We start from the raw sequence: 25107 nt of genomic DNA on the forward strand, positions 1-25107 counted from the left end.
AAAGGAGAATAACTAACATAGCTATTCATTTTTTTTAATTTTGCGGGGACAAGGGGGGGGAGAATTACTGTCAAGCAACGTAATTACCAGGGGGTATTTAGAGGTTTGTGACGAAATGCTACGATGGGGGAGGGGGGTGTAAAAAATCACTCAAAAAATGCTACGTCATTTATGGATCGTCCCTTATACCGTGTGGGTAAAATGAACATGTGCTGGTGGTAAAATGAACACCTTCTAGTGACCTGCAAAATGTTCTGTATGTATGCAATGCTTAGCGTTGAAAAGCAATTTCCGAGCAATGCTGATGTCCCAGCGGCTCATGAGCATTGCATAAACACAGGGCATTTTGTAGGTAACAAAACTTGTCACGGAAAAATTAAATTTTCATGTAATACTATCCAATTTACAATTCTGTGACATGGAAACATATCCACAAACTTGGGGTTATCCATAGGTGTTTAAACTTTAAAGATCTGTTGGAGAACAGTGAAGATATAGCAACTTGAACTTAGCGATTAATTTTGAGGCTTGGTACTTGGAGCAGCAAGATGGTTCATATTACCCCCACTACAACCTGTTCATTTTACCCCCTAAGGCATTTTTTTTCAAACAGCCGTTCCGATTGAGCCGATTTGTCCTGATCCTAACTTATTGCTGTGAAATATCTGCAAGAGGTTCAACTACTGTCATGTAACACCATTTTCACATTAAAATTAAAATTTCACCACAAAAGACCTTATATTATACATGCCGAATTTAACATCAGCGAATGAATGCCGATTTTGGTTTTCATCATATTTATTTCACATTCGACAGCTTTTTATCAAAAGAAATTATTTCAATACTTGGCAGGTCACGTTTCTGTGAAGTTTGTTCTAAATTTAACTAACATTGACTTGATTTGGCTACCTGTTCATTTTACCCCCCCCCCCCCTGTTCATTTTACCCACAAGTCCCCTATATTTACACGATTTTATACGAAACGGTGTTAAGCAGAGAGAAAAACTAACTGCGTTATACACATACATGCACGACCCACAGCTTAATGCGCTTGGATCGTTCACGCTCAAGCGAAGCTTATGTACGCCACTTTGCAGTCACATTATTATGTGTCGTTTTAGCTCAGTCAGTAAGGGGGTTTGGTAGTCAATGATCGGCGGTTCAAGTCTTGGAATTATTTAACGGGAATTTTGTTCTTTGATGTCGGTATATAGTTTTACCATCGCATACGTAAGATATTTATAGCACGATTTGTGGCCAATGTTAAATTAATCACACGCATAATTTTACACTATTGGTCGCAATCCCTATATGCGCAGTATAGTTAGCATAATTGTACATGATTTTTTTTACCTGTGCAGGAAACGGTAGGAGATAATAAACTGAAACAGGAAATCACACTCGTTAACTTTCTCGTTATATATCTCGGTTGTGTTATTCTCGCATATTGTGCAATTTTCTACTAGGCTTTTTATAAAAGAGTTACGAAAGAGCAAATCAGGAAAAATTATCAAACTAGTATTCGAGGACGGACCTCAATAAACTTTGCCTCTCCTAATACACGCTTTTTCGAAGAAATAAAGTCGTTTTTTGGTTAAAATTATCGGCGCGTTGATATCAGTGTCGTTTGAGTGTTCGTGGAAATCCCAAATCCGGTCTCAACCGTCTTAGCAGCAAGTTCCGGATTTACACAAGCATATTGATTTCGCTAGAAGCAAGCTGAACTCCACGAAAAATCCAAATAATTACCGTCAACATTTATTCAATTTACATATCCGATAAAGCTGTAATATACATTATACATCCCCAAAGTACTTATCTTTCAATTTACTTCTTAACATTTCTCGCAAATTCATAAAAAATCAAAATAAAATACTGTCAACATTAATTTGAATCAGAATTGTGCAAATTTTTGAACAAACGAAACCCCAGATCCAAAAATTTAGATCTGAGATTGGTATCAAATAGAATTTAAATCTGCACGGTGGGGTTGACAAGATCAAAATTTGTTCCAAATATTTAGATTTATACTAGCTTTAGAACAGATTTGTAGGTTCTTTGGTTTATTAAAAAGCAGGCAAAAATATGCCCCGATTTTGTGAACAAACAATACACCAGAGTGCTGAAAAAACGGGTCTTCACTGTATATCTTCTAGAGTAGAGATAATATAGTTTAATTTTGGGTGCATGTGGATTATATGTTTTTATATTAACGTAAACTTCGATTTCTAATTTTCTATAAACTTCGCAGTCAATTCTTGGTGTAGCTATCGGCTAATATTACAATCCTGCAAACTACATGATGGATATAATTATATTTTCTACCATTTGTGAATATAAGAAAAAGACACAAAAGTAGAGAAGACCATTTTCTTTAAAATGGAGCAACATTAGATGACATCGCCCAAAAGCCTTAGAAGATTAAAAGCCTCTGCTGCTCTTTAGTAGCCAGAGGCAAAACAAACTTGACCACATGGATATTTCAAAACTATTTTCCTTTCCAGTTTGAGGAAAACATTCCGAACGAAGGAATGCAGAACAAGAGCTACAAGTGTCGAATGAATCGAGGGCTAACACAAAACCTGTTAGTACTACAATCTATGCGATTATGTATGATTAAATAAAGCAAGCGTTCTTGGCGAAGCAGAGGGATATTCAAATTTATCACCACAATGTATTTAAATGGTTTCGCATGCTATGCAATAATGGATTACATCCCAGTAGATAAATTGCTTTCGTTTTAGATTTCATGATGCAAAAGACAGAAATACAAGATGGAAAATGAAAGTCCTAACACAAATGAAACAACAGCAAGGATGGAATTCAAACAACGATAACAACTCAACAACACCAACAATAACAACTAAACGAGCGCAACATGAGCAAGGATTGTCGAGGGTGATGGAAATGGGGAAAGCACCTGCCCGCAACCAAACGAAACTTACCCATGAGACTTTGACGGCTCACAGAGTTTCGATTGTGTTCCGAGGACGTTTGAATGGTATTGAAGTCGGACCCAACGGCTTCGAGGGGCGGAGGGGCCAGATGCATTATCGCTGCATCCGTACCGTTGAGGGAGTGCGAGTGATGTCGCGACAGTTTCGTATCGTCAAAACATGCCTTGCCATCATCATCTAGAACGAGAGAAATAGAGAAAGGAAAGTGAGCTCAACGTGATAAGATAACAATAGTATTGAGTGTGGTCCACAATTTAATTCTAATGGCCACTTTATTAGATACGTCTGTGTTGATAGAAATAACTTGGTTGCATAACTCATGGAACAAAGAACGAAGAACCGCTTCTCAATTTAAATATCCGCTAATAAATTGTATCCTGTGGTTAACTTCAACTTGCACGATAAAGCATTTATGCCAATATCTTGAATCTAGTGAAGAGAAGTATCGTTGGACTTAATGCATAACTTCCAAAAGCGTGAGATTACGTTCAACTAATTGCCCCAAGTGATTCATCCCTTTCATTTGCAAGGAACAGCACTCCGTAATATTCCGCTATCAACAATACATAATCTCCATGTTAATTTTCAGTGCACAGACAACACAATTCCCCCATTCGAAACAGGTCATGTTTCCGCTGAGAGTTGGTGAAACTAATTTTCCCTTCCAATATTAATCTTCCTTTAGACTTGCCAGAAACTAATACCACCAGTATATATCTTTACGACAAAGTTTGAGCCAAATTCTATAGTTAAGATAAGATGTTAGTGGTTCTATTCAATAACTGTGGATGTGGGTAATGCTTTCTAACAACTTCATAGTTTCTCTAGTATTTTCTTATATGTTTAACATATAAGCTTATTAGATATTGATACAAACTGGTTATACAACGTCTTGTTCAAAAACTATTGTCAGTGTTCACGAATCACCATCCTACGAGCTGTACAACAAGCTAAATATTGGCTTCGATTAACATTATCTACCAGCCCTGTGTGTCAATCCAACCCTTCCAACCGAATTCCCATCTCTCCCAGCGGCACTACAACTTCCTGTATTTGGCATAAGTTTAAGGGGTTTCAATTAGCATTTCAAATTGATTCCTTTTCTTTGTACGATTGGCCCGAAGCCTCCGCTGCGGAAACCGAATACACACCTCCAGGTTCCCACACCGCGCGTACACACCCATCGTTAACTAACTAACTAGCTAACTAAGGTACGGGGGTAAAAGTCTATCTGCTGAATCTGCCAGACGGAGTCAGATCTGGCTGCTTTGGGATTCATTTAAATCTTTGTAATTAGCAAAAACGCCTCCACGGCAAACGGAAGGGCGGGTGTTCGCCTGGATTCAGTCAAGCTTCAGAGTTTGGTTAAAATTCGGCTTTGGGTGATGGGAAAGCAAATTGGTAGCGAGTATTATACAAGATGAAATTAGACCGTTTCCTGATTGCTAGCGTAGGGGAGGTCATCACTGAAATCGTCAGCATTCTTAATGCGATATATTGAGATTTGGTGTTGTTTCTTTTTCGTGAAAAAACTTTTATTTTTGAATTGTATGGCCAATAAAAACATGGCATAAGTTGTTGGGAAACGATTTATACGATTTATACGATCGAAAGACATGTGCGCCGCCGTATCTTTTTAACATACGCCGACGCCGAAAGGTAGACCGGCGGCGTGTCGCTGAAGCATTTTTTCCGCGCCGATAATTCGCGAACTCGAGAATTCCCAATATATTTACTTTCAGGCGAATGTGGTCGGTTGTTGGCACCTTTTTGTCTTTGGCTCATAACATTTCTTCAATTCTATAATATAGGGGCATAAGCATACCAATGGAAAGGTAAAGGCCCTAGCTAATAACTGATGAGGGATTTTATTTATTCTTTCAATATGAAAAATGTTACTGACAATTTAATAAAATTATCATTTTTTGAATTTTAGAAAAAAATGGCCGATTGTCGGAACCCTTAGAAAATTTAGTAAAAATGCCAGAATATAAATAAAAATCACCAACATTCACAGAGAAAATGTCAACGACCATCGAAGGCACTTTTAACATATTCCTTATCAGCAGCACTCGGGACTATTCATAAATTACGTAACGCAAAAATTGCACAAAATTGACTCCTCCTCCCCCATGTGACAAATTGTCACAAATTTCTCTATCCCCCTCCTCTATTAAGTAACAAATGCATCAGAAAAATTTCTTCAGTTATATCATGTTACATACCTATGAATTTTTTTTTTTGATTTTATTAACGACACTTTACACCGGCGGGTGCATTCGTGTCGTAACTATGAATGTCTTCTTGACTGTCGAGCTTCTATTATGAGGAGTTTTTCGGCTAATCAGTCATAAATTAGACAGTGAAAACAACAATATTGCTTTTACTTCCAACGTTTCAATGAATTTATTCCACCTTTATCAAAGATTAAAAACTTTGTGTTTTCTTGTAAAGTGTAATGTTGTGGTAAAACATAAAGTGTCCTAATGTATACGCGTCATCTAATAGTGCTATTGTTCGCATATTCATGCACCTACTGTATTTTTTGAAATTTTTCTGCGTTTGAAACGGTTCTGTTTCGCGGGTAGAGAACGAGGGAAAAAGCGCTATATTCGATCTGGTAACTGTACTGAACTTGACGGTTGTTGAGTGTCCAGTTACATGTTACGTAACGTTCTACCTCACTCCCCCTCCCCCATATGTCACAACATATCCCAATCACCCCTCAAAGAATTACGTAATTTATAAATGATCCCCAATGTGCGCATGTTGAAAGCTGGTAGGGGAATTATGGGTAAAACCAACGCTGTAGGTAAAACCAACACCCCACAACTTTCCCTAGAAATCAACCCATTACTATCGATCTTTTGTATGATCAAATGGGTGCATTGAAGACGAGTTTGAGGTATTCATTATTTTTAATGTTTTATGAAAACAACAAGGGGCTGCCCTATGGGGTTGCACGAACTGTAGAAGGAGGACTATACTACTTAATGTAAAATATTTATTTTCTTAGTACATTTAGAGTAATAATAAATCAAATATATTTCTTGAGTATAGTTTAAGCACAACCAATCAACATCGAATGTTACATATTGAACTAAACCTTCTTGGTTATCAGGTCATTTCATTTGTAGTAGGTGATCGAATCCGATTAAACTTATCTCTAATCTAGATCTGAAGAAAGAAAACAGAAAACCGTGACCGAACTAATATCTGGAATCGATCCGGGTAAATTTGTTGCTAAGAAAGTTTTCGCCCAAATCCCTCTCCTCCCGTTATCCTTCCTTCCTTCCTTCCTTCTGCGGCTGTTCGCCCATCTAAATATGGAAGCTGTTCTTCAATGTCAGCTTCTTTCACCGAACAGCCTAGATAAGCCATGTAGTGTCGGTAGTGGTTGTTTCAACCGGCTAAGAATTACACTACGGACTACCTGTTTCAGTGGTAAAAATCTACCAAACAGGGAACCCCAATTCCATAGTGCCATGCGACCCGTGCTATGGGTAAAATTGTTGAAGGGGTTTAAAACATTCTCAATGGCGAACGGAGCCTGGGAAGAGTCGGGCGAATTCCCCAGTATACTGCATTACGCAGCGGAACGTTCACTCTACACACCGATTTTTTCACCGATGATCCACTTAATTTTGCCGAATTTTTGTTGGCTGGGGGTTTGCAGAGACTCTCGGCTGATGGTAGTTCGGTGAAGTTTTGTTGAGTCTCGATTATCAAATTTCGATGTGTACAGATGAACCTGCCCAGAGGCCGTGTGGTATCCGGCCTAGAATTGAGCCACTGGAGTCCTGCTGCCATGTCGTAGGAGGCGACTGAAAGTAGGAGACCCTAAGTCAAGGTGTAGTTCCGTGCCGAGGACTTAATGATTGGAGGGTCTAAAATATGCCAGTCGCGCACGGAGCATTTTGGGTTTTGCCCTTGCTGTGTTATGCGAATCTCTGACACAGTGGACCATTATTTTCTTCGCAAATCGTGGGAATCAAATGATCATGTCCCATTTAAACCTGATATGGCTCGCTAAATGCGTTAACATCCCAACTCGCTTGGTGTCCTCTAGTTGTTGTGCAATTTGTGTTGGAGATGAAATGTGCAGTTCTCTAATCAACAATGGTTAGAATAGCACAAGTCAATCTCCAACATAAACGTACAGCAACTATGAATTTATCTCGACTCATGCAGGAAGGTAAAGCTTCCATAGCATTGGTTCAAGAACCGTATTTCCATAAAGGAAACTTCTATTTTGGAAAGTTACTTAACACTGCCTTCATTGCTTACAACAAGACAGGCATGACTAACCCACGTGAAATGCCTCGTGCTTGCATTCTTGCAAATAAGGCTATTGACGCGTGTCTCATATCGGAGCTCACAACTCGCGATATCTGTGTTGTCACAGTTACATTGACTGTCGGAAACGTAGACAAAAAATATATATATTGTTCAGCATACCTACCGCATAACGAATCATCTCCTTCTGATGATTTCAAAAGCGTTGTATCATATTGTAGCAGAAATGGGCTTCCGCTCATTATCGGCAGTGATGCGAATGCTCATCACATCATTTGGGGCAGCTCAGACATCAATCTGAGAGGCTCTGAACTGATGGAGTACATAAGTAGTACAAATCTCCATATTCTGAATGTGGGAAACCGACCAACTTTTGCGAGGTCTGGGAGGGAGGAGGTGTTAGACATAACACTTTGCTCTGATAGAATTTTGCATGAACTGGGAAATTGGCAGGTTCCAAATGAAACTGAACCGTCTCTATCCGATCATAAATACATATTTTTCGAGCATTTTGATGTCACCTTCAATGTGGTGACATATCGTAATCCTAAGTCTACAAACTGGGACCTCTTTTTGGAAAACTTAGCGACTAAATTTCATGGATATTTTCCAACAATTAGTCAACTAGACGACTTAGATGACGTCGTGGATACGACAAACTCATTCATATTAGCATCCTATGAAGAAGCTTGTCCACTTCGTACTGTTAAATCGACTAGGGGAACCCCTTGGTGGAGGGCTGAGCTTGATAGAATGAAGAAAGTTATGAGAAGAGCTTGGAACCGGCGTCAGCGTGATGACTCCAGGGCTTTCAGGTCAGCTCGTAGTGCATATAAGAAATGTCTTAGATCTGCAGAACGGGCTGGCTGGCAAAGCCTATGCACTAATGTCTCTAGTCTGAACGAGGCTAGCAGATTAAATAAAATTCTCTCCAAATCGAATGATTTTCAGATGAACTCCTTGAAAACCAGAGATGGTGTTTATGTGACAGACGAAAAAGATGTTCTTAATTGTCTCTTCGACACACACTTTCCAGGTTGTATCGATCCGGAGTTGATCAATGTTCACAGATCTCATTCTGGTGATTCGGACTCGTGGGCGCTAGCACGCACATTGGTTTCCACTGAATCGGTCAAGTGGGCAGTTGACAGCTTTGCTCCATACAAATCACCCGGAAAAGATGGAATACTTCCCGTGCTACTGCAAAAGGGAGTTGATATTCTTAAACATGTCTTGAAAAAGATTTTGCTTTCCAGTCTTGCTACCGGGTATATCCCGAAAGCATGGCGAGAAATAACTGTTAGATTTATTCCCAAAGGGGGGCGCTCAAGCTATGAAGAAGCCAAGAGTTTTAGGCCTATCAGCTTAAGTTCTTTTCTTCTGAAAGCTTTGGAACGGATAATCGATCATCACATCAGGAACGTTAGTTTAGTTGAATATCCTCTGCACAAAATGCAACATGCATATCAGTGTGGGAAATCCACGATCACTCTGCTTCACGATGTTGTTTACAACATTGAGAAAGCCTTCTCGCTCAAGCAATCTAGCTTGGGTGTATTCCTAGATATTGAGGGTGCTTTTGACAATGTGTCCTTCCAGTCTATTCTGGAAGCGACGCGCGGTCATGGGATACCTGCATGTATCTCAGGTTGGACAAACGCAATGCTTAGTAACCGCATACTTTGCTCGTCACTGCGACAGGCTGAGATACGGAAGTTGAGTATTTGCGGTTGTCCTCAGGGCGGCGTTCTGTCACCTTTGTTATGGAACTTAGTAGCTGACGGCTTGTTGAAGAAACTCAATGAGCTTGGATTTCCAACCTACGGGTTTGCTGACGATTACCAAATACTAATTACTGGATTTTGCATCGGAACAATCTTTGACTTGATGCAACAGGCATTAAGAGCTGTCGAACAGTGGTGTCGACAAGTTAAACTATCAGTTAACCCAAGCAAAACTTCAATGGTTCTTTTCACGAAGAAGCGAATAACAACCGGGGTTCGTCCCTTGCAGTTCTTTGATTCTGAGCTGCTGTGTGCAGATCAAGTCAAATACGTTGGAGTCATATTGGATTCCAAACTGAATTGGTCTGCTCACATTGAGTTCAGAGTCAAGAAAGCGTGCATGGCCTTCGGGCAGTGCAGACGAACTTTTGGAAAGACCTGGGGTCTCAAACCTAAATACATCTATTGGATTTACACGACAATTGTACGTCCAATACTGTCATACGGATGCCTTGTGTGGTGGCAGAGGGGAGAGGTGGTGACAGTCCAGTCAAAGCTAAACCATCTGCAAAGAATGGCGCTCATGGCGTTGACTGGTGCTTTCACCACGACTCCGACTGCTGCTCTTGAGGCACTTCTAAATATCAAACCATTACACATACACTTAAAACAAGAAGCACTATCATGTGCATACAGACTGCAGGTTACTGGGCTTTGGAACAGTAATCATGTTGATCTTGCTACCAGTCATACACGATTGTGGTCACAAATGGTTACATGGGGTGAAGATATTCTTGCTCCCAGCGATATTACACTCACTTGTAGTTTTCCTTACAGGACATTTCATATGAAGATTCCCTCTCTAGAGGAGTGGTTGTCTGGCTTTATGGAAAGACAACAACAAACGCAAGTGGTTTGTTACACTGACGGTTCTCTGATGGAGGGACGTGCTGGTGCTGGTGTCTACTGTCGTGAAATGAAATTGGAACAATCTCACTCACTAGGTAAATACTGTACTGTATTCCAAGCAGAAATCTTTGCGATTATGTGCGGGGTGCAATCGGCCCTTCAACTGAGTTTGTCCGGCAGAGTTATAAACTTCTGCTCCGATAGTCAGGCTGCAATCAAGGCCCTTAGCTCAGACAAATCCCGGTCCAAGCTAGTGATCGCGTGCCGAACCCAAATCGAAGAACTAAGCATTGTCAACACTATCTACCTTGTCTGGGTGCCCGGACATTGCGGTATTACTGGAAATGAATGGGCTGACGAATTGGCCAGGGCAGGTTCAGCGATTGACTTCGTTGGTCCTGAGCCCGCGCTGCCAATTTCGACAAGTTGGATAAGGGAAAAAATACGGTCCTGGGCTTCGTCCGAGCACCGCAATTATTGGAGAAATCTACAAACGTGTCGCCAAACAAAGGCGTTTCTAGAACAACCATGCCCAGTGGTTTCGAAAAATCTCTTACATTTTTCGAAGCTCCACTGCGGCATGCTGACCAGGGCTTTAACCGGCCACTGCAAACTCAATTATCACATGGCAACTATTCAGCGCGCTGAGTCTTTTTCATGTGATCTTTGTGAATCCGACTACGGAACTTCATATCATCTGATATGCAACTGCCCAGCGCTAGCGCAATTGCGATTACGAGTCTTCAGCCGTCCTTATATAGACGAAACCATGTTTGGTCGACTGAAACTCAGAGACATACTAAAGTTTCTTATCCAATGTGGTAAAGAGCTTTAGGCTTATTCGCAGGCAAGTTGAACTACTTGTGAGTTTAATTTACCTGTTGTTTATTTTTTGTTTTGTGCTGTTTTTCCCACCCTTCCAAGTCTACTTCCCCACACCTCCTTGTCCTTTCCTTCCGCTCAGGAAATGATGAAAACACACGGCAAGGCACAAATCCCCGACTATGTACGGGGAACGTGCCATTTGAGCCAATATATTCTGATTCCTGATTCCTGAAACCTTCTTGGTTATCAGGTCATTTCATTTGTAGTAGGTGATCGAATCCGATTAAACTTATCTCTAATCTAGATCTGAAGAAAGAAAACAGAAAACCGTGACCGAACTAATATCTGGAATCGATCCGGGTAAATTTGTTGCTAAGAAAGTTTTCGTCTTTGAGCAACGAAAGCACAGATTGCTATCATGCAGGTTACGCATGCAACCGCTAACGAACAGGGATGCCACATTGAAATCTGTGTTACGGTCAAAAATATCTTTTTACCATCTGTGATAACTGCAACAGAAAAAACATCTGTGAAAAATCACAATATTTCTAAAAATGTCTGAAAATCTGTGAAATTTTCATCTAAATGCCAAAAATCTGCCATCTGTGAAACAGAACCAGTTATCAAAAATTGTGAAAAAATCTGTGACATTACAGAAAAATCTGTGAATATGGAAACCCTGCTAACAAATTAGATATACCTACCCGCACATTCGCCTCAAACATTGAACCCAAGTGCACAAAGCTACACTGGTTGTGAAAACACACAGCGCAGTGCTCTGCTCCGCCTGCCGTTCAACAGGCAGTGGCAACTGAGCCTGTCTGGCTAAATCCGTTCTTTGAATAGTCGATGATGACGTCATTCATAGAGGCGTAGCGCGCTAGGTACACAAATTTGTCTTGCCAGACTTGGGAAGCGCTATCTTCTCTGTGTAATTGCATGATATTTTAACCAGGTTGTACATCATTTAAAATTTTAATGCCATGATATCAAAAATCTTTGGGTTTATCTATTGGAATCTATTCTTAGAAGTATTTCGGGGCGACATGTCCAAAAAATTTGAAAATATATAGTGAGATGGCTGAATTATATGTGTTTAAAATAAGACTCCCATATCGAAAACAAAGACGCAATCCTACGTAAAAAAAGTTCGCTGTTGGGGTAGAACCGACACCATTTGGTTAGGGTAAGACCGACACGCTTTTTAGATTGTTGAGTTTATTTGTGATTCAGTACAAAAGGCTCGAATAAATTGCTTTCACCTCGCTACCATACTCTTTGAATATATTTTCCCAAATTTTTATGGAGAAGCGAGAAATAGATCGAAAGTTACAGCGCTTCCAAGCGCGCTTCGTCTACCAAAAGCAGTAGTAACTTTGACAATTTTAAACTCGACTATCTCGAAATGTCGTTTTTCCAAAAATGGTTTCTCCGTGATTACCGAAAAACGACTCAATCGATTTTTTTCAATTGATCGTATTTATTTTTCTCGTACCTTAATGATTTATTTTTTATGCATAAATTTTTATTTTGTTGTTTTTTCTTGTCTTCAAAATAGAAACTTAGAATGTATTTGGTCTTATGTGTAACGTCACAGCCCTGCAAGAATCTAGCTCCACATCCAACAAAGCATCGAACGAAGTGGATCGGCGTAAGGAGTTTGCAGAACGGACTTGTCTGCGAGGTAGTGTAAAGTTTATACAAAAATGCATTTTTTTTTTTTTCAAATTCGATGCAAATTTGATGTACATGTCTAGAGCGATCTGCCCCTAGTATCAGACACTAACTTTCTGTTTAAATCATACACATTAAACACTGATCTTTTGAATCATATTCAATCCGCTAAATATTCTAAAGATTTAGGAAGAACTGACGCAGAAATACCCATCGCTCTGAAGCTCTGAATTGTGTTATTCTAGCTAAAGTAAGCAAATTACGTTACCGGCAACAAGCCTTTTATGACGGACTACCGTGCCTACACACCCGCTTATAACGTTGAGATCGACGGTGCAATCATCGATTCGAGTTTGTCATGTATGGATCTACTGAAGCACGGACTTGGCTATTTCAAGAACCCCTTGCTCCAACGAGCAAAGATTTTGAATGGCAATCGTACTGGACGGAACAAAATACGGTATACTTTTAAACTCGTGTCAAGTAACCTTTGGTCGAAGATTCCGCATAACCATGTCACGCGTACAAACAGCGTCCGAGGATTCTGAAGCATTCCTTTAAAAAGCACTTTGACTTCCCTTTTGCGGAAATATTGAAAAGAGCTGCGTCGCTCACCACGACAAGTCATTGTGCTCTCTTGGCTGAGGAGCGTGATTCTGATGATCCCCATGAGCGGGCGTATTTTACTGCTCCCAAGAATTATAGACAGATGAGATTCCTTACAAAAGCTTAAATTTTTCTCTTGAGAGGCCACTAAATATACCAGCTCAAGCAAGCTCTGATACAAAGCCAAAGTAAACAGTTCTTGATTTTAGAAATTTCAGATAAGTCAAGGAGTTTTTGGCGTTTCCAACTTTGTGATATATTTTCGCTATTTTTTAATTCGAAATCTGTGCAGTTAAAATTTTCGTGTTGTGCAACGTGAGCATGTTCGTTATTTATTCTTTTATCCACTTTTCTTTTTAGAACAACCTCATATAACATGAATAAATCTGGATGAAACTAATAGGACCGTAGGGTAACCTTTTGGCACTTTTGGTGCAGTCTAAGTTGAGCGCTTCTTTGATGTTTACATTGGCTTTCTTTTTCAGATTTTCGAACAAATATAAAGTTTGCCATATTTTAACATTTAGGGGAACATGGGGAGACTTGACTATGCGCGAAATTCTATTTTTGGCTATGATGTCTTCTATTCGATTCTTAAACTTTTCTCAAAAATATTTTTATACTTGTTTCGATCCCTTAAGGTAATTTTAAAAGTTTGGAATGAAAAATCCTTACCTTACAGAAAATATTACGTGATTAATAAATTTGCATTAAATTATGTAATTTTTTATCAAACTTTGTATGGACATATCTACTCGACTACTAATTATTATTAATGTACTAATATACCACCTTAATCTTTGTGAAGCGGTGAAATGATTTTACATAAGTTGAAACATTGGAATAGTTATTACTAGAATTTGAATGACATTGAACGCAATAACTAAAGTCGGAGAGACTTGACCAAGATTTTATGGGGAGACTTGACCAAGTGGCATTTAGCTGAAGAAAGATCCAAAATTCCTGATATTTATAATGCTTTGGTATCTACTATTGATGTTAATCACGCCATAAAAAATCCCACCTTCATCTTTATATTTTAGTATTAGTAAACAAAGTTAGCAATAGTAGGACTGATTTCGTGATGTGTGAACATGCAATGCAAGCAGTATAGTTAATCCTTAAAAAACTGCATTAAAAAAGCGAAATTTTTCAAATGCAACCCTTTTATATTTTTTACTGCTACCTAAAGATCTCGACAACATGGAAAAAAAATAATTACAGTATGTTCTATGTCATTATTTTTTGTTACGGTTTTTTTAAAATGCTCTTGGTCAAGTCTCCCCACACCTTGGTCAAGTCTCCCCGCAGTGGGGAGACTTGACCAAAAAAAAACGATCACAAAAAAACTTTTGTAACTTTTCAAAAATTAAATTCAAAATTGTGCAAAAATCATGAAGACGCACAAGAGCTTTGCACATTATATCTCAATGACTTTTGAGGGATTGAAGGCCTTTTTAGAAATTTATGCAGTTTTAGCTGAAAACCTGGTCAAGTCTCCCCATGTTACCCTATCCTCATTTATTATATAAAGCAGATCAGGATTTCAGTGCCACCCCTAAGGTTGGCGCCTTTGGCGGGGGCCAACACAGCCAACCGCACGCTACGTCTCTGATCATATTATTTATAAGGTATCTCAGCTTTAAACCTTATACATACCTTGATTTAATAATTGACCTAGCTCAAAAACCAAAAATACATGTGTTCCTGAGCAAACTCCTAGCCAAGCGAGATTTTGCGTAAGAATCTTAACTTGAACTAATTTAGTTACCGATGTGCGTGCGATACCACCAATGTATAGGATGTACTTCAAGTATATGCAATATTTTTTTTTCTTGGATTTTTGCCCCACCATAACATGTATAACCCCTGGAATTGAAAATCAGAAGCAAATTATAATGAAAATAAGCCATTTTGTTTTGAAATATTTTCCGTGAGACAACCAAAACTTATTTCTTGCTTCCTGTTCGTCATGATTTTTTTCAAGACCCCACCTTTCCAATAAACGCGTGAATCTCATGAATTGAAAGGCAGAACAAAGCCCTATGAAACTCATAAAATTTCAAAGAGCCTTGAACCCGCACAGCATCAAAAAGCTCAGAGATCATCAAAGACTTCGCTGAGTCATTACCTATACTTACGTTGAATAATCGATTGCTAAAGTTGTCTCGCTCATGGTAATGAAGTGTATCGAAACGGAAAAGTATGTCGGAAAAGCCATCCGTCTGCCATTTTTTTTTGTTACTGATGACGGCGGAAACATTTAACTGACATCAATATAAACCAAGGTGTGAAAAGAGCCAAGATGCTTCCTCTGAGCACTTATTTGTCTCGGGTCCCTAGAGGTGTAGGCAGGTTAAGTTTTCTGGCTGCAACGTAGACGAACGAAATGGAACACCAGAAGAAGAAATGCGTAAACTTTTCGAATTATTGCTTCTCTCAAAACTTTGTCATGTCAGAGCAGCTCGCGTTTTTGATGCCGGTTCCCCACTGCGGTTTCCCTTTGCATACAAAATGGAAGAAGAACTTTCTGGAAAGTTGCCTACCAATTGCAGATCGGGTGCTTTTAAACAAAACAACTATTTGTGTATGGATAGTAGAACGAAAATTTTAAAACCAAAATGCTTTCAGAATTACAGTATAATGTCAACTGAATCAGAATGAGAAAGAAAAATTCCAAAAATTTAACACTTTGACACACTGAGACTTTGAAAACCGATAGGAACATTCACAAAAATATTAAATTCGCGCAAAAAACTTTCCCTGTCCAGGCATAACTGGCTTGATAGAAGAAAAGAGAAAAGAAAATTTTAAGCTAACTTTTTGCTATGGATTCTAGGCAATCTTTCATTCTTTTTGCTATTAAGGTTTAATAAACCTTTTTTTAAGAATATGTAAGAAATGAACTCTTAGTAGTATGCGTAGAAAAAATTGTGTTCAGCTTTGCCACCTGTTTATCCATATAAAACCTTTTCAAAACTCTAAAAGAAGAATATCAGTCGATTTATTTCATCATCACGATTCAAATTATGCCAAATAGTTGGTGGAAAAACAATTGACCGATCGGAAAGCTTTTGAAAAACAGGCTGTGAATTTTTCTCAAACTACCACGCTGGGCTGGAGCAGGCGACACTACTGCGTAATGAAAAAAACCACAGCCACTTTTTCAAAAGCACCATTCCGATCGGAAAGTTTTTTTCCCCAACTATTTGGCATAATTTGAATCGTAATTATCTAATAAATCGACTGATATTCCTCTTTTAGTTTTGAAAAGGTTTTATGTGGATAGGTGGCAAAGCTGAACACAAGTTTTCCTACGCATACTACGAAGCGTTAAATTCTTACACATTATCTTAAAAGGTTTGTTGAGCCTTAAGGAACACATCTTTTACAGATTATAATCGTCAATGATTCTTGTGCTGTTTTATCGAACACAATAAGCGCCGCTTGCTGATCATTTTTGGTTTCTGACTTCTGCCCATAGCTGTAAAACTATCGTAGCTCACTGTCCCAATATTCATCATTGAAAATCGCTGTCGGCGTATGTCAACCCATAAAATTACACCTCACGTACATAGTACACTTCCAACCCGCCAACACGATCATCACCCACTGTGCAAGGCAACTTTCTCGTCGGTAAACTTTCAGCAGCCTGTACCTACCACGGAAGCCACCCACCAACGGCAGGCTGGCAGGCCTTATCAACAGACCTATCCATGCATATCTGAGCCACTTTTTGAACCTGAACCATGATAAGAGAGTGCAAAAGTGTCATTCATTTACTCAGCACTTCCTTATTTACATTAGCTTACCACAGCAGCCTCCGTATCCGCATCATATGTGAACCCGTCCGGATCCTTTTCCGGCTTTGACACTTCTCCACTTTTGCGGTTAACCGTTCCCTGTATGTGCTCTCAAGCAGGAGAAATTTTCGGCTGTGGCCATTCGCCGTGATAAAGGAATTTGGTATCCATGTGCTTGGTTTGCTCAACAATCAACTTTCCGGTTTTTGTTTCACAGGATCCTATATCTGTTCTTAGAACGTACTTCCAAACATCCAACTTCGGAAGCAATGGTGCGTGGGTGTGGGATGAAAATCCCTTCCGCCATCACCGATAGGCGACGGGTTCTAGCTTTGAAAACTATTCAACTTTTAGCACCATCTTTAGTGGAAGTTTGTTGCAGCAGGATATGTAACTTTCAAAATGGCTTGTACAAACCGATCTAATCTATTTAACCCATTGTAGCCCAGGATACTCCAATGTAAGCTAAATAAAGCAAAAGTTATGAAATTACCGTTTGAAGTGATTTTGAAAATGAAAACATCTTATGTATAAAATGGCACACGCTCAAATATAAACAAGAAATTTTATGTTGTTTCTCATATATATTGGAATTTTTTTTATAGACTACACTTCTCTTACACATCAGAAAAGGTTTCGACACATAATGGAATTATTGGTACCAACTTCACTTCGAGGTTATTTGTTTATTTTTTTTTATTTTGATTATGTAGATCACCGCCTCTTTTCCGGTTAGAGAAATCTCTTTTGGAAAAACCTCTAACCCTATATGCGGGGTTGGCAATCGAACCCAGGTGAGCTTAGTACAGGCAGTCGATTTACCAACTACGCTATGCCCGTCCCCAATTTTTATTAATTATTTATCGTTTAAAACTTTAACCTTTAAGGATGATTTATCCTTTTTGAAAATAATTTAGATTTCAGTGGTGAGAAATGGTATGGTTTACTATGTTTCGCTTACTCATCATTCCATCTGCCTTCTCCCAGGCTTATGTTTGAGTCCAAGTCGTTGCCGCTAGAGCTTTGATTTTCGCTGTTACATGTTTGGTGCTTTTGTGTTTTGAAATTTATTTATGTATTTCTTCGCTAGGCATGTTAACTATTGATCTGGGGATATGTAGCGTGGAATATTGTTTGTCCGGAATCTGGCCGGTTGTCTGTGATGTATCAGCTGTGTGAAGGTGTTGGTTGAAGTATATTAATTTTCTTACCGCAGGGTGCCGTCTGATTATGAGTAAAGCCATGTCAAGTGATCCTCGAATTTTTCGCAAAATCACCGATCTTCATGAGGTATATTTTATTGGATAGGGATGATGATGAATAGCTTTTGATATAAATATTTCGTTAAAACACCTTTTATTCTTTAAGATATTAACCCTTAAACTTTATTGCATGATAAAATTGTAAATTTTATATTTCAAAAACTACTAAAGATAATTCAATGAATTTTTGCACACTTATGGAACGATATTTGCACACTTATGGAACGATATATTCGTGTGATCGACCCATATTTATAACATCAAACAATCGAATGTTTTTTGAACAAAGTTTGTCTATTTTGAGATAATCTAGCATTTTGTCGAGTTCTTGCTATATGGGAAGCACTCGAGTGCGATCGAAACAAAAACAAACGTCAAAACGTTTTTTTTTCACTCGCACTGATGCAAACGTTGCGACGTTGCCAATATGTACGTTCTCGCGGGCTGCATCAAAGTGGGCCGTGCGTTGAAAGAGCGCACTGTTACAAAATCCTCCATAACTCTCAGTAGGAGCAAAAATGAAAAATGATCAATACAGATTATTGAAGGTGAAAGATTGCCGCATAATTTGACATGCGTTTAAAAAATTTTTAGCATGTAAAACACAAGCAAAAATATAATTGAAATTTTTAAATAGATTTAAAGTACCGTTATTCACATAATTATACAGCAAAAATATTTTTATGAGATTCCACAAGTGTGCAAAAAATCATTGAATTGTCTGCAGTGGTTTTTGAGATATAAAATTTACAATTTTATCATGCAATAAAGTTTAAGGGTTAATATCTTAAAAAATAAAAGGTGTTGTAACGAAATATTTATACCATAAGCTATTCACCATAATCCCTATCCAATAAAATATACCTTATGAAGATCGGTGATTTTGCGAAAAATTCGAGGATCACTTGACATGGCTTAACTCTTATAGAAGTGGCGCGTGGGCATCTGCCCAGAATATGTGTATAAGGTAATTGTATGAAAAAAGATTTGTAGGTAATTAACACCTTGAGATGACCCACCGTCGAATGTGAAATAAGATATATGTTGGTTCAACCGCATTCGCACCACCCGAACACCGTTTAGGATACCAGGGAAAAAGTTTCTCCAAACGCCGTTAGAGACGGATTCCACTACTCCATACTTCGACATGAATCTTTCTATATAATACGTGCCAGTATGAGGTGCCAAATCATGAACGCGAATTTCCGTTAGATCAAGGTTCATACATACGGGGTTCTTGGTTTCGATGTTTTCATATTCGACGTCGTGTTGCATGTTGTTCTTCGCAATGTAGTTTTCTACATCGGCGAAGGAGTTTAACGTTATTAGTACTACTTGTCTCGTATGAAGTAGCTGTATGTGTGAAACTTCTGTAAAACATGTTCCACCTCGCGCACCGTAGGTTTATATAAATCGCGATTGTGTACTCTCGTAGTGGGCGAAATTTCTTTTGTGGATCACTCATTTCACTCGTAATTATCGGTAAACGGAACTTTGCTGTCCCTGTATGTTACACGTACACGTTAATACACGGGTAGTATATTTTGTTTGTATGCTGCTCGCAATCGGTATGCTTTTTGACTTCTGATCTGTACGAGATGAAGAGGAAGACTGAAATTCGAATTTCCCATTGGTGTAATAATAAAGCTATTAGATGGCACAATTCCACAGTAAATACGCATTAAACGATGGATAGTTTTTCGTATGAAATTTCATACGCTAGAATATAATGGGTTAACAGTGAGGTAGGATATTCTTTCTAATACTGTATGCATTTGCTATGCTGCAGAATAATATCTTATACCAACTCATATCGAAAGGGAATGCACTCACTATGAAACTTTTCAACCGATACCAGGAAGGGAACTAGGGAGCTAAAGCGCCGCTCCTCCGATTTATTCAGGAATATTGTTGAAGCACGTGTATCTCGGCGATTCTTAACAAACTTTTGTTTCGTCAAGTTTAAACAATTTGATAACAAAACGTTGAAAAAGAAATGTAGCATAAAAACTCTCCAAAACTCAACAGCGTCAGTCTGGTGCTGTAGGCAATTGTAATGGTTCTGAAAAGCAGAGCGGCTTACCCAAATAACCAATAAGCATTATAACATAGCATAATATCTGCTTTAGACCTGCATATAGGGCAGTCTTAAAAAGCCGTTATCATGCAAGAAAGGGCGAAATATTGTTCTATTCCTGTACAGACATTGACAGCCCGTTTTTTTTTTGCATAATTAATGCTATTATTTGGTACCAATGAAAAAGCGTCACATATGAAAGCCTGATATCGGCACTACCCGTGCTATTAGAAAGCTTCAATTGGGTGTCAGTTTCCGCAATGTTTTTGCAGTGCTGTCTTATGCTTTCCTTTTGGAATGACGAACCAAAAAATTTTAAAATACTATTTACAACTGTAATTTAATGCCTACTAATGCATTGAGTAAATTTCCCTGACGAGCTTTTGTTCTCACTTGATATGAAAAATGTTTTACGAAAATTACCTTTAGTATGTCTCGAAGAGGGGTACATTATCTCGCCCTCCACGACAAGTGCGCTACTTTTGTTGCCAATGATTCATTGCATATCCTCGAATACAATGAACTAGGCCGAATACAATTTTCAAGAGAAAATGAATAACTAATCAATCCACAGCATTACATTAGCATTATATCGGTTTTATATTCGCTATATAAGAGCACTTAAGGCATGTGTAAAGCATACTTATTTTAAAGGATCTTTGAAGCATGTATGCGTTATGTCAGTTTTATATACGTACAGAGTAAGCGATAGTGCAATATTTCGGCTGCGCCTGTATGAATTTATAATGCTAATATAGAACTTGATTGCATTGCAAATGCTGCAATGGAATTTTATTGACACATTAGTTCAAACATATTCCCAATGTTATTTTTCGTATTTTTTGATTATAGAGGTTCTAACCTTAGGGTCATTCGCCTCTTTTCGGTTTAATGAAATTTCTTTTGGAAAAATCTCTAACACTATGTGCAGGGTTGGGAATCGAGCCCAGGAGAGCTGCGTACAAGGCAATCGATTTACCAACTAGGCTATGCCCGTCCCCTATACCCAATGTTTTGCAATGGCTTAATGCTAAGGTTACCTGGGAATTTTTGACAGGTTTTTTTCAGTTCGTTTATTTGATAGGCACAAATAGGTTAACTTGACGATGCCACATTTTTTAATTTACATTTTAAATAGAAATATACTTCGATATACAAGAAAAATAATTCGATATACGGGAATGGGGACAATCGTTTTTTTACGAAAAATTCTTCAGCTATCTTACAACTAAGAATACAGTTTTATATGCAAGAGGGGAACAAGTTTTTATGAGAGATTTCACTGCTATTTTAAAACTAGAATTACTATTCGGTAAACAAGATAAGGAAGAATAGTTTTTTTTTGAAAAAAAAAAAAAACATGCAGCTATCTTAAAACTCTTGATTTTTATAACCGAGGTTTGTGCTTGGTCAAGATACTCAGAGGAGGCTTATTTTCAACATCCGTCTAGCAACAGTGATATCAGGGACAGGGAAGAGAAGGCGGACATAATGACAGGAAAAAAAGAACAAAACTTTCACGACTGTCAGGCAAAAAAGAGATCAGCAAATTGAGTTAGAGCCTCCGGCTACCAAGACGTCAAGAACCGGGTTGACGGCTGGTATTCTTGGGACTTGTGGGTCGCTCTGGATTTTTGATGTCCCTGGAAATGCAAGGAACTCTTTTTCTGATCTCAGGATTTTAAGACCGGGAGCTAGTTGCTTCGGTTTTGCAGCAGTACTTTCTAGTAGTTATTTTTGGAGGACCCGGAAGACACTTTTTGGCTTATGAGAGAAAATGTTCCTCTTTTTTCTATTGCTTCTAGGCACAGCAGAAGATGTTCCCTCCTGGGGCTCATCAGTCACCTTCGTAAGTATACAAGTTAGTATAGATGTTCTTAGGGTCCGCTGGCGTAGCTATCTTAAGCATTTCTGAAAAAGATTCGCTTATTGGGGGATCTGTCTGTCCCAGTATTTGCAAATAGTAGTGACCCGCGACTCATAAAAAGCGAACAGGTGGACGAACCTGGTCAAATAGGATGTAGTTAGGTAGTGCGGAACGCGCGAAGGTCACCCGATAAGAGTCTGAATTGACGTAGGTTCTTCCCGCCAGCTGCGACTGATGCTGAATGCAAACTTTTGCACTTTTGGTCTTTAAAACAGCCAACCCCATGTGTCAGCAAATCCGAACAATTTAAACTCGAATCGGAGACGACCCCATTACATTCAACTCGATTTGATGGTGCATCTTCGTAAATGGCCCGTAGCCAGCAATATCATTTTCCAACTTCAAACTACCACCACCCAAAGCTTATCAGGGCGAATTTTCGATATTTTTGTCACAGCTGAATATCGCTTCGTCAAAACTCGAGAAATTTGTAATAGATTCAAAAATTTCTTGTCTTTGGTTCGGAAGATGACAAATGGCCCATTTGCGGAAGGCGAGTAAATTTTCAATCAAAGAGGTGATTTTATTTCTACATCTGTCTAGCATTGGTGCAAATTATTATCAGGCGAAGTCATTTTTACACGGGCCTATTTCCCATTGCAAGCTTGTATGTATAACGGTATCCAGACGGTTTACTAGAAACACAAAAGAAGAGGAAAATACTGAAACCTCGACGAGGCGAAGAATAAGCAAGATAACCTTGGCAGCGGGTTAGCACTATTCTTTACCACGTTACACTGCCCGGACTGAAAAGATCGACCAATCGGTCCGAGAGACACCAAACGGATGTAAAAATTGATGTTTGATGTAATTTTAATATTCAAGATCTCCGGTAAAACAAAACTCCGTAGCCATACAAATGTTTTTGTATGGTTTTGTTGTAAATGGGATTGATGAGTACATGACAAAAATCAAAGTTCAGCGCCATTTCCGATGACTTCCGATTATGCGCCGAAATTCAAGATGACGACTTCTGGTTAAGCAAAATGCTGTATAACGCAATCGATCATTCGGAATAGGGACGACGAAGGTCAATGCTGCGTGCCATTTTGAAAATTCAAGATGGCGACAGTGAAGGTGATTGAAATATTGATGAAACGAAACAATGTACAACGATGAAAACTGTATACTGAACCAAACGTTTTTGTTTGTTAGGTGAAATTATTTGTAGTAGGCGATCAAGCCCAAATATAACGCGCCAAATAGAGCTTTTCAATTTATGCTATACTACGTATTGTCAGAGTTAACTCAGCAGTGAAGAATGTAGAATGTAGCAACACGAATGTTTTCTCATCGCAATCCACAACTTTCGATGCTTGATGATTGAATCTAACAGCATTCGTTGCACGTGTTGTTGGTCCCACAAATGAGAATAATTAATACACGCGAGAATAATTTATACACTTTCACGAAGCGTCAGTAATGTCGGTACTGAGCAGTAATGCCGCTTTTGACGATTGTGTTAGACGAGTAACGACTAAATTCCCATACAATTCCAGTATTGTCATCACTCAGTAATGACACATTTATTGCGCGTATAAGGCCCCTATTGTATCCTCAAGAAATTACTTAATTTGTTAGCGTTAATCGAGTTGATGAATTGTCATATATTGCAGAACAAAAATATCAATGACATTGACAACTTGATACCCACGAATCAAACGATATCTATTGAAAAAATTTACATGCAAGAAAATAAACACAAAGAATACCAGGAGTACATAGCTTTATCGCTCGGAAGAATGCATCCTTCCCTGATGTGATTTTATATGCGTTGCAAGTCTCATTCACCAAATCCCGACGGTCGGCAAAGCCACGGTAGGTACTCGGAAAGTGCGGGCACTGGCAAGTATGTTGAGTTGTTGAAATTCTAGGCTTTCTGCTCTGCTAAACACAAACAAATGCATGTCATTATGCCATACTGCTCGCTATTTATAACTCAACAGCCAGAAGAACTGTCACAACAGCATTTCCCCCTCCCATTCGGTCGAATAACTCCGCCAGGAGATGGACGAGGACAGGCGGTTCCAGACGATGCCATTAGAAAGGTTTACATCCTGCTGAGGTACCTTGCCGGAAAAATGGTTTCCGTACCTCTGACTAACCGCTTTCTGGCATGCTTATTCAAATGGGCTAACGAAAGTGCCTTTTCTAAAACAGGAATGGGAAGAGCAGAGTGCTAGGCTAAAGTTGGGATTTAATGTGCTAATTAGTTTCGTAATGTAGCTTCGTGCTCGATGTATGCTGAAAGATTTAAAATGATTGCCTCTGTTTATTGATAATTAGGGAAGCTTTTTCGACCGTCGAAAACTATTTGGCTGCATGTGTTGGGACAAATTACCATATCATAGGACCAATAAACGAGCTTAACTTGTTAATTATGCAAAATTTTATACCTCATTTTATTGGATTGCTTTGAAAATGTAAGGAAGCTAAAAATATGATGTGCTCCAAATAAATTATAAAAAATGTATAAATTTATTCGAAAAAGAATATTGATAGTTTTTTGGTACTCTTGAATTCTTAAAATTTAAAATTTCCTATCACGAAATTGCATCTCAAACATGTGAATTTCGCTTCGAAATGAGTCTTCAGTCGCAATATCTTTATCGATATTCTTTGCCCAATTTACAAAAGGTACTACTCTTGGTAGAAAAATCAAAACAACTACCGAAGCTATCGGATATTTTCGCATGAATGAGCTGAGCTTGTTCGACAGCCTGTTACCATAACGGCACGACCGTCCAGTCCACCAAATGCAAATTTATTCTGTGAACTTGACCGGTGTAGGCGCTTCATTATTTACGTTCATCTTCTCGATTATTCAGCTGACGGATAAATTTCGCCTCATCACACATGCACGGGCATCGATACGCACAGCTAAATATATTCGAATTGATGCCTAGCACAGACCTCAATGCAGCATAGCCCGAACACTCCGAAGTTGATGGACAGAGCTCTAGCTACAGTAGAATGGAATGCGTGGAACATTTGTTTTAAATTTTGAAAAGACCGAGACTGACGTTATTGCTAAAGTATTATGATAA

At 38.8% G+C, this 25107-nt stretch overlaps 1 protein-coding gene across 5 annotated transcripts in view; it reads right to left on the reverse strand.

Moving 5' to 3' along the window:
* LOC131689698 (cyclic nucleotide-gated cation channel alpha-3) overlaps nucleotides 1-25107 on the reverse strand; it is a 520080-nt gene that overhangs the window by 211929 nt on the left and 283044 nt on the right. For all 5 annotated transcript variants that reach the window (XM_058974953.1, XM_058974954.1, XM_058974956.1 and 2 more), the window contains one exon: nucleotides 2946-3134. In XM_058974953.1, the coding sequence (XP_058830936.1) occupies nucleotides 2946-3134 (189 nt within the window). The remainder of the gene's footprint in view (nucleotides 1-2945; nucleotides 3135-25107) is intronic.

This window comes from Topomyia yanbarensis, chromosome 3 (assembly GCF_030247195.1).
Source record: "Topomyia yanbarensis strain Yona2022 chromosome 3, ASM3024719v1, whole genome shotgun sequence".
Classification (NCBI taxonomy): Eukaryota; Metazoa; Arthropoda; class Insecta; order Diptera; family Culicidae; genus Topomyia; species Topomyia yanbarensis.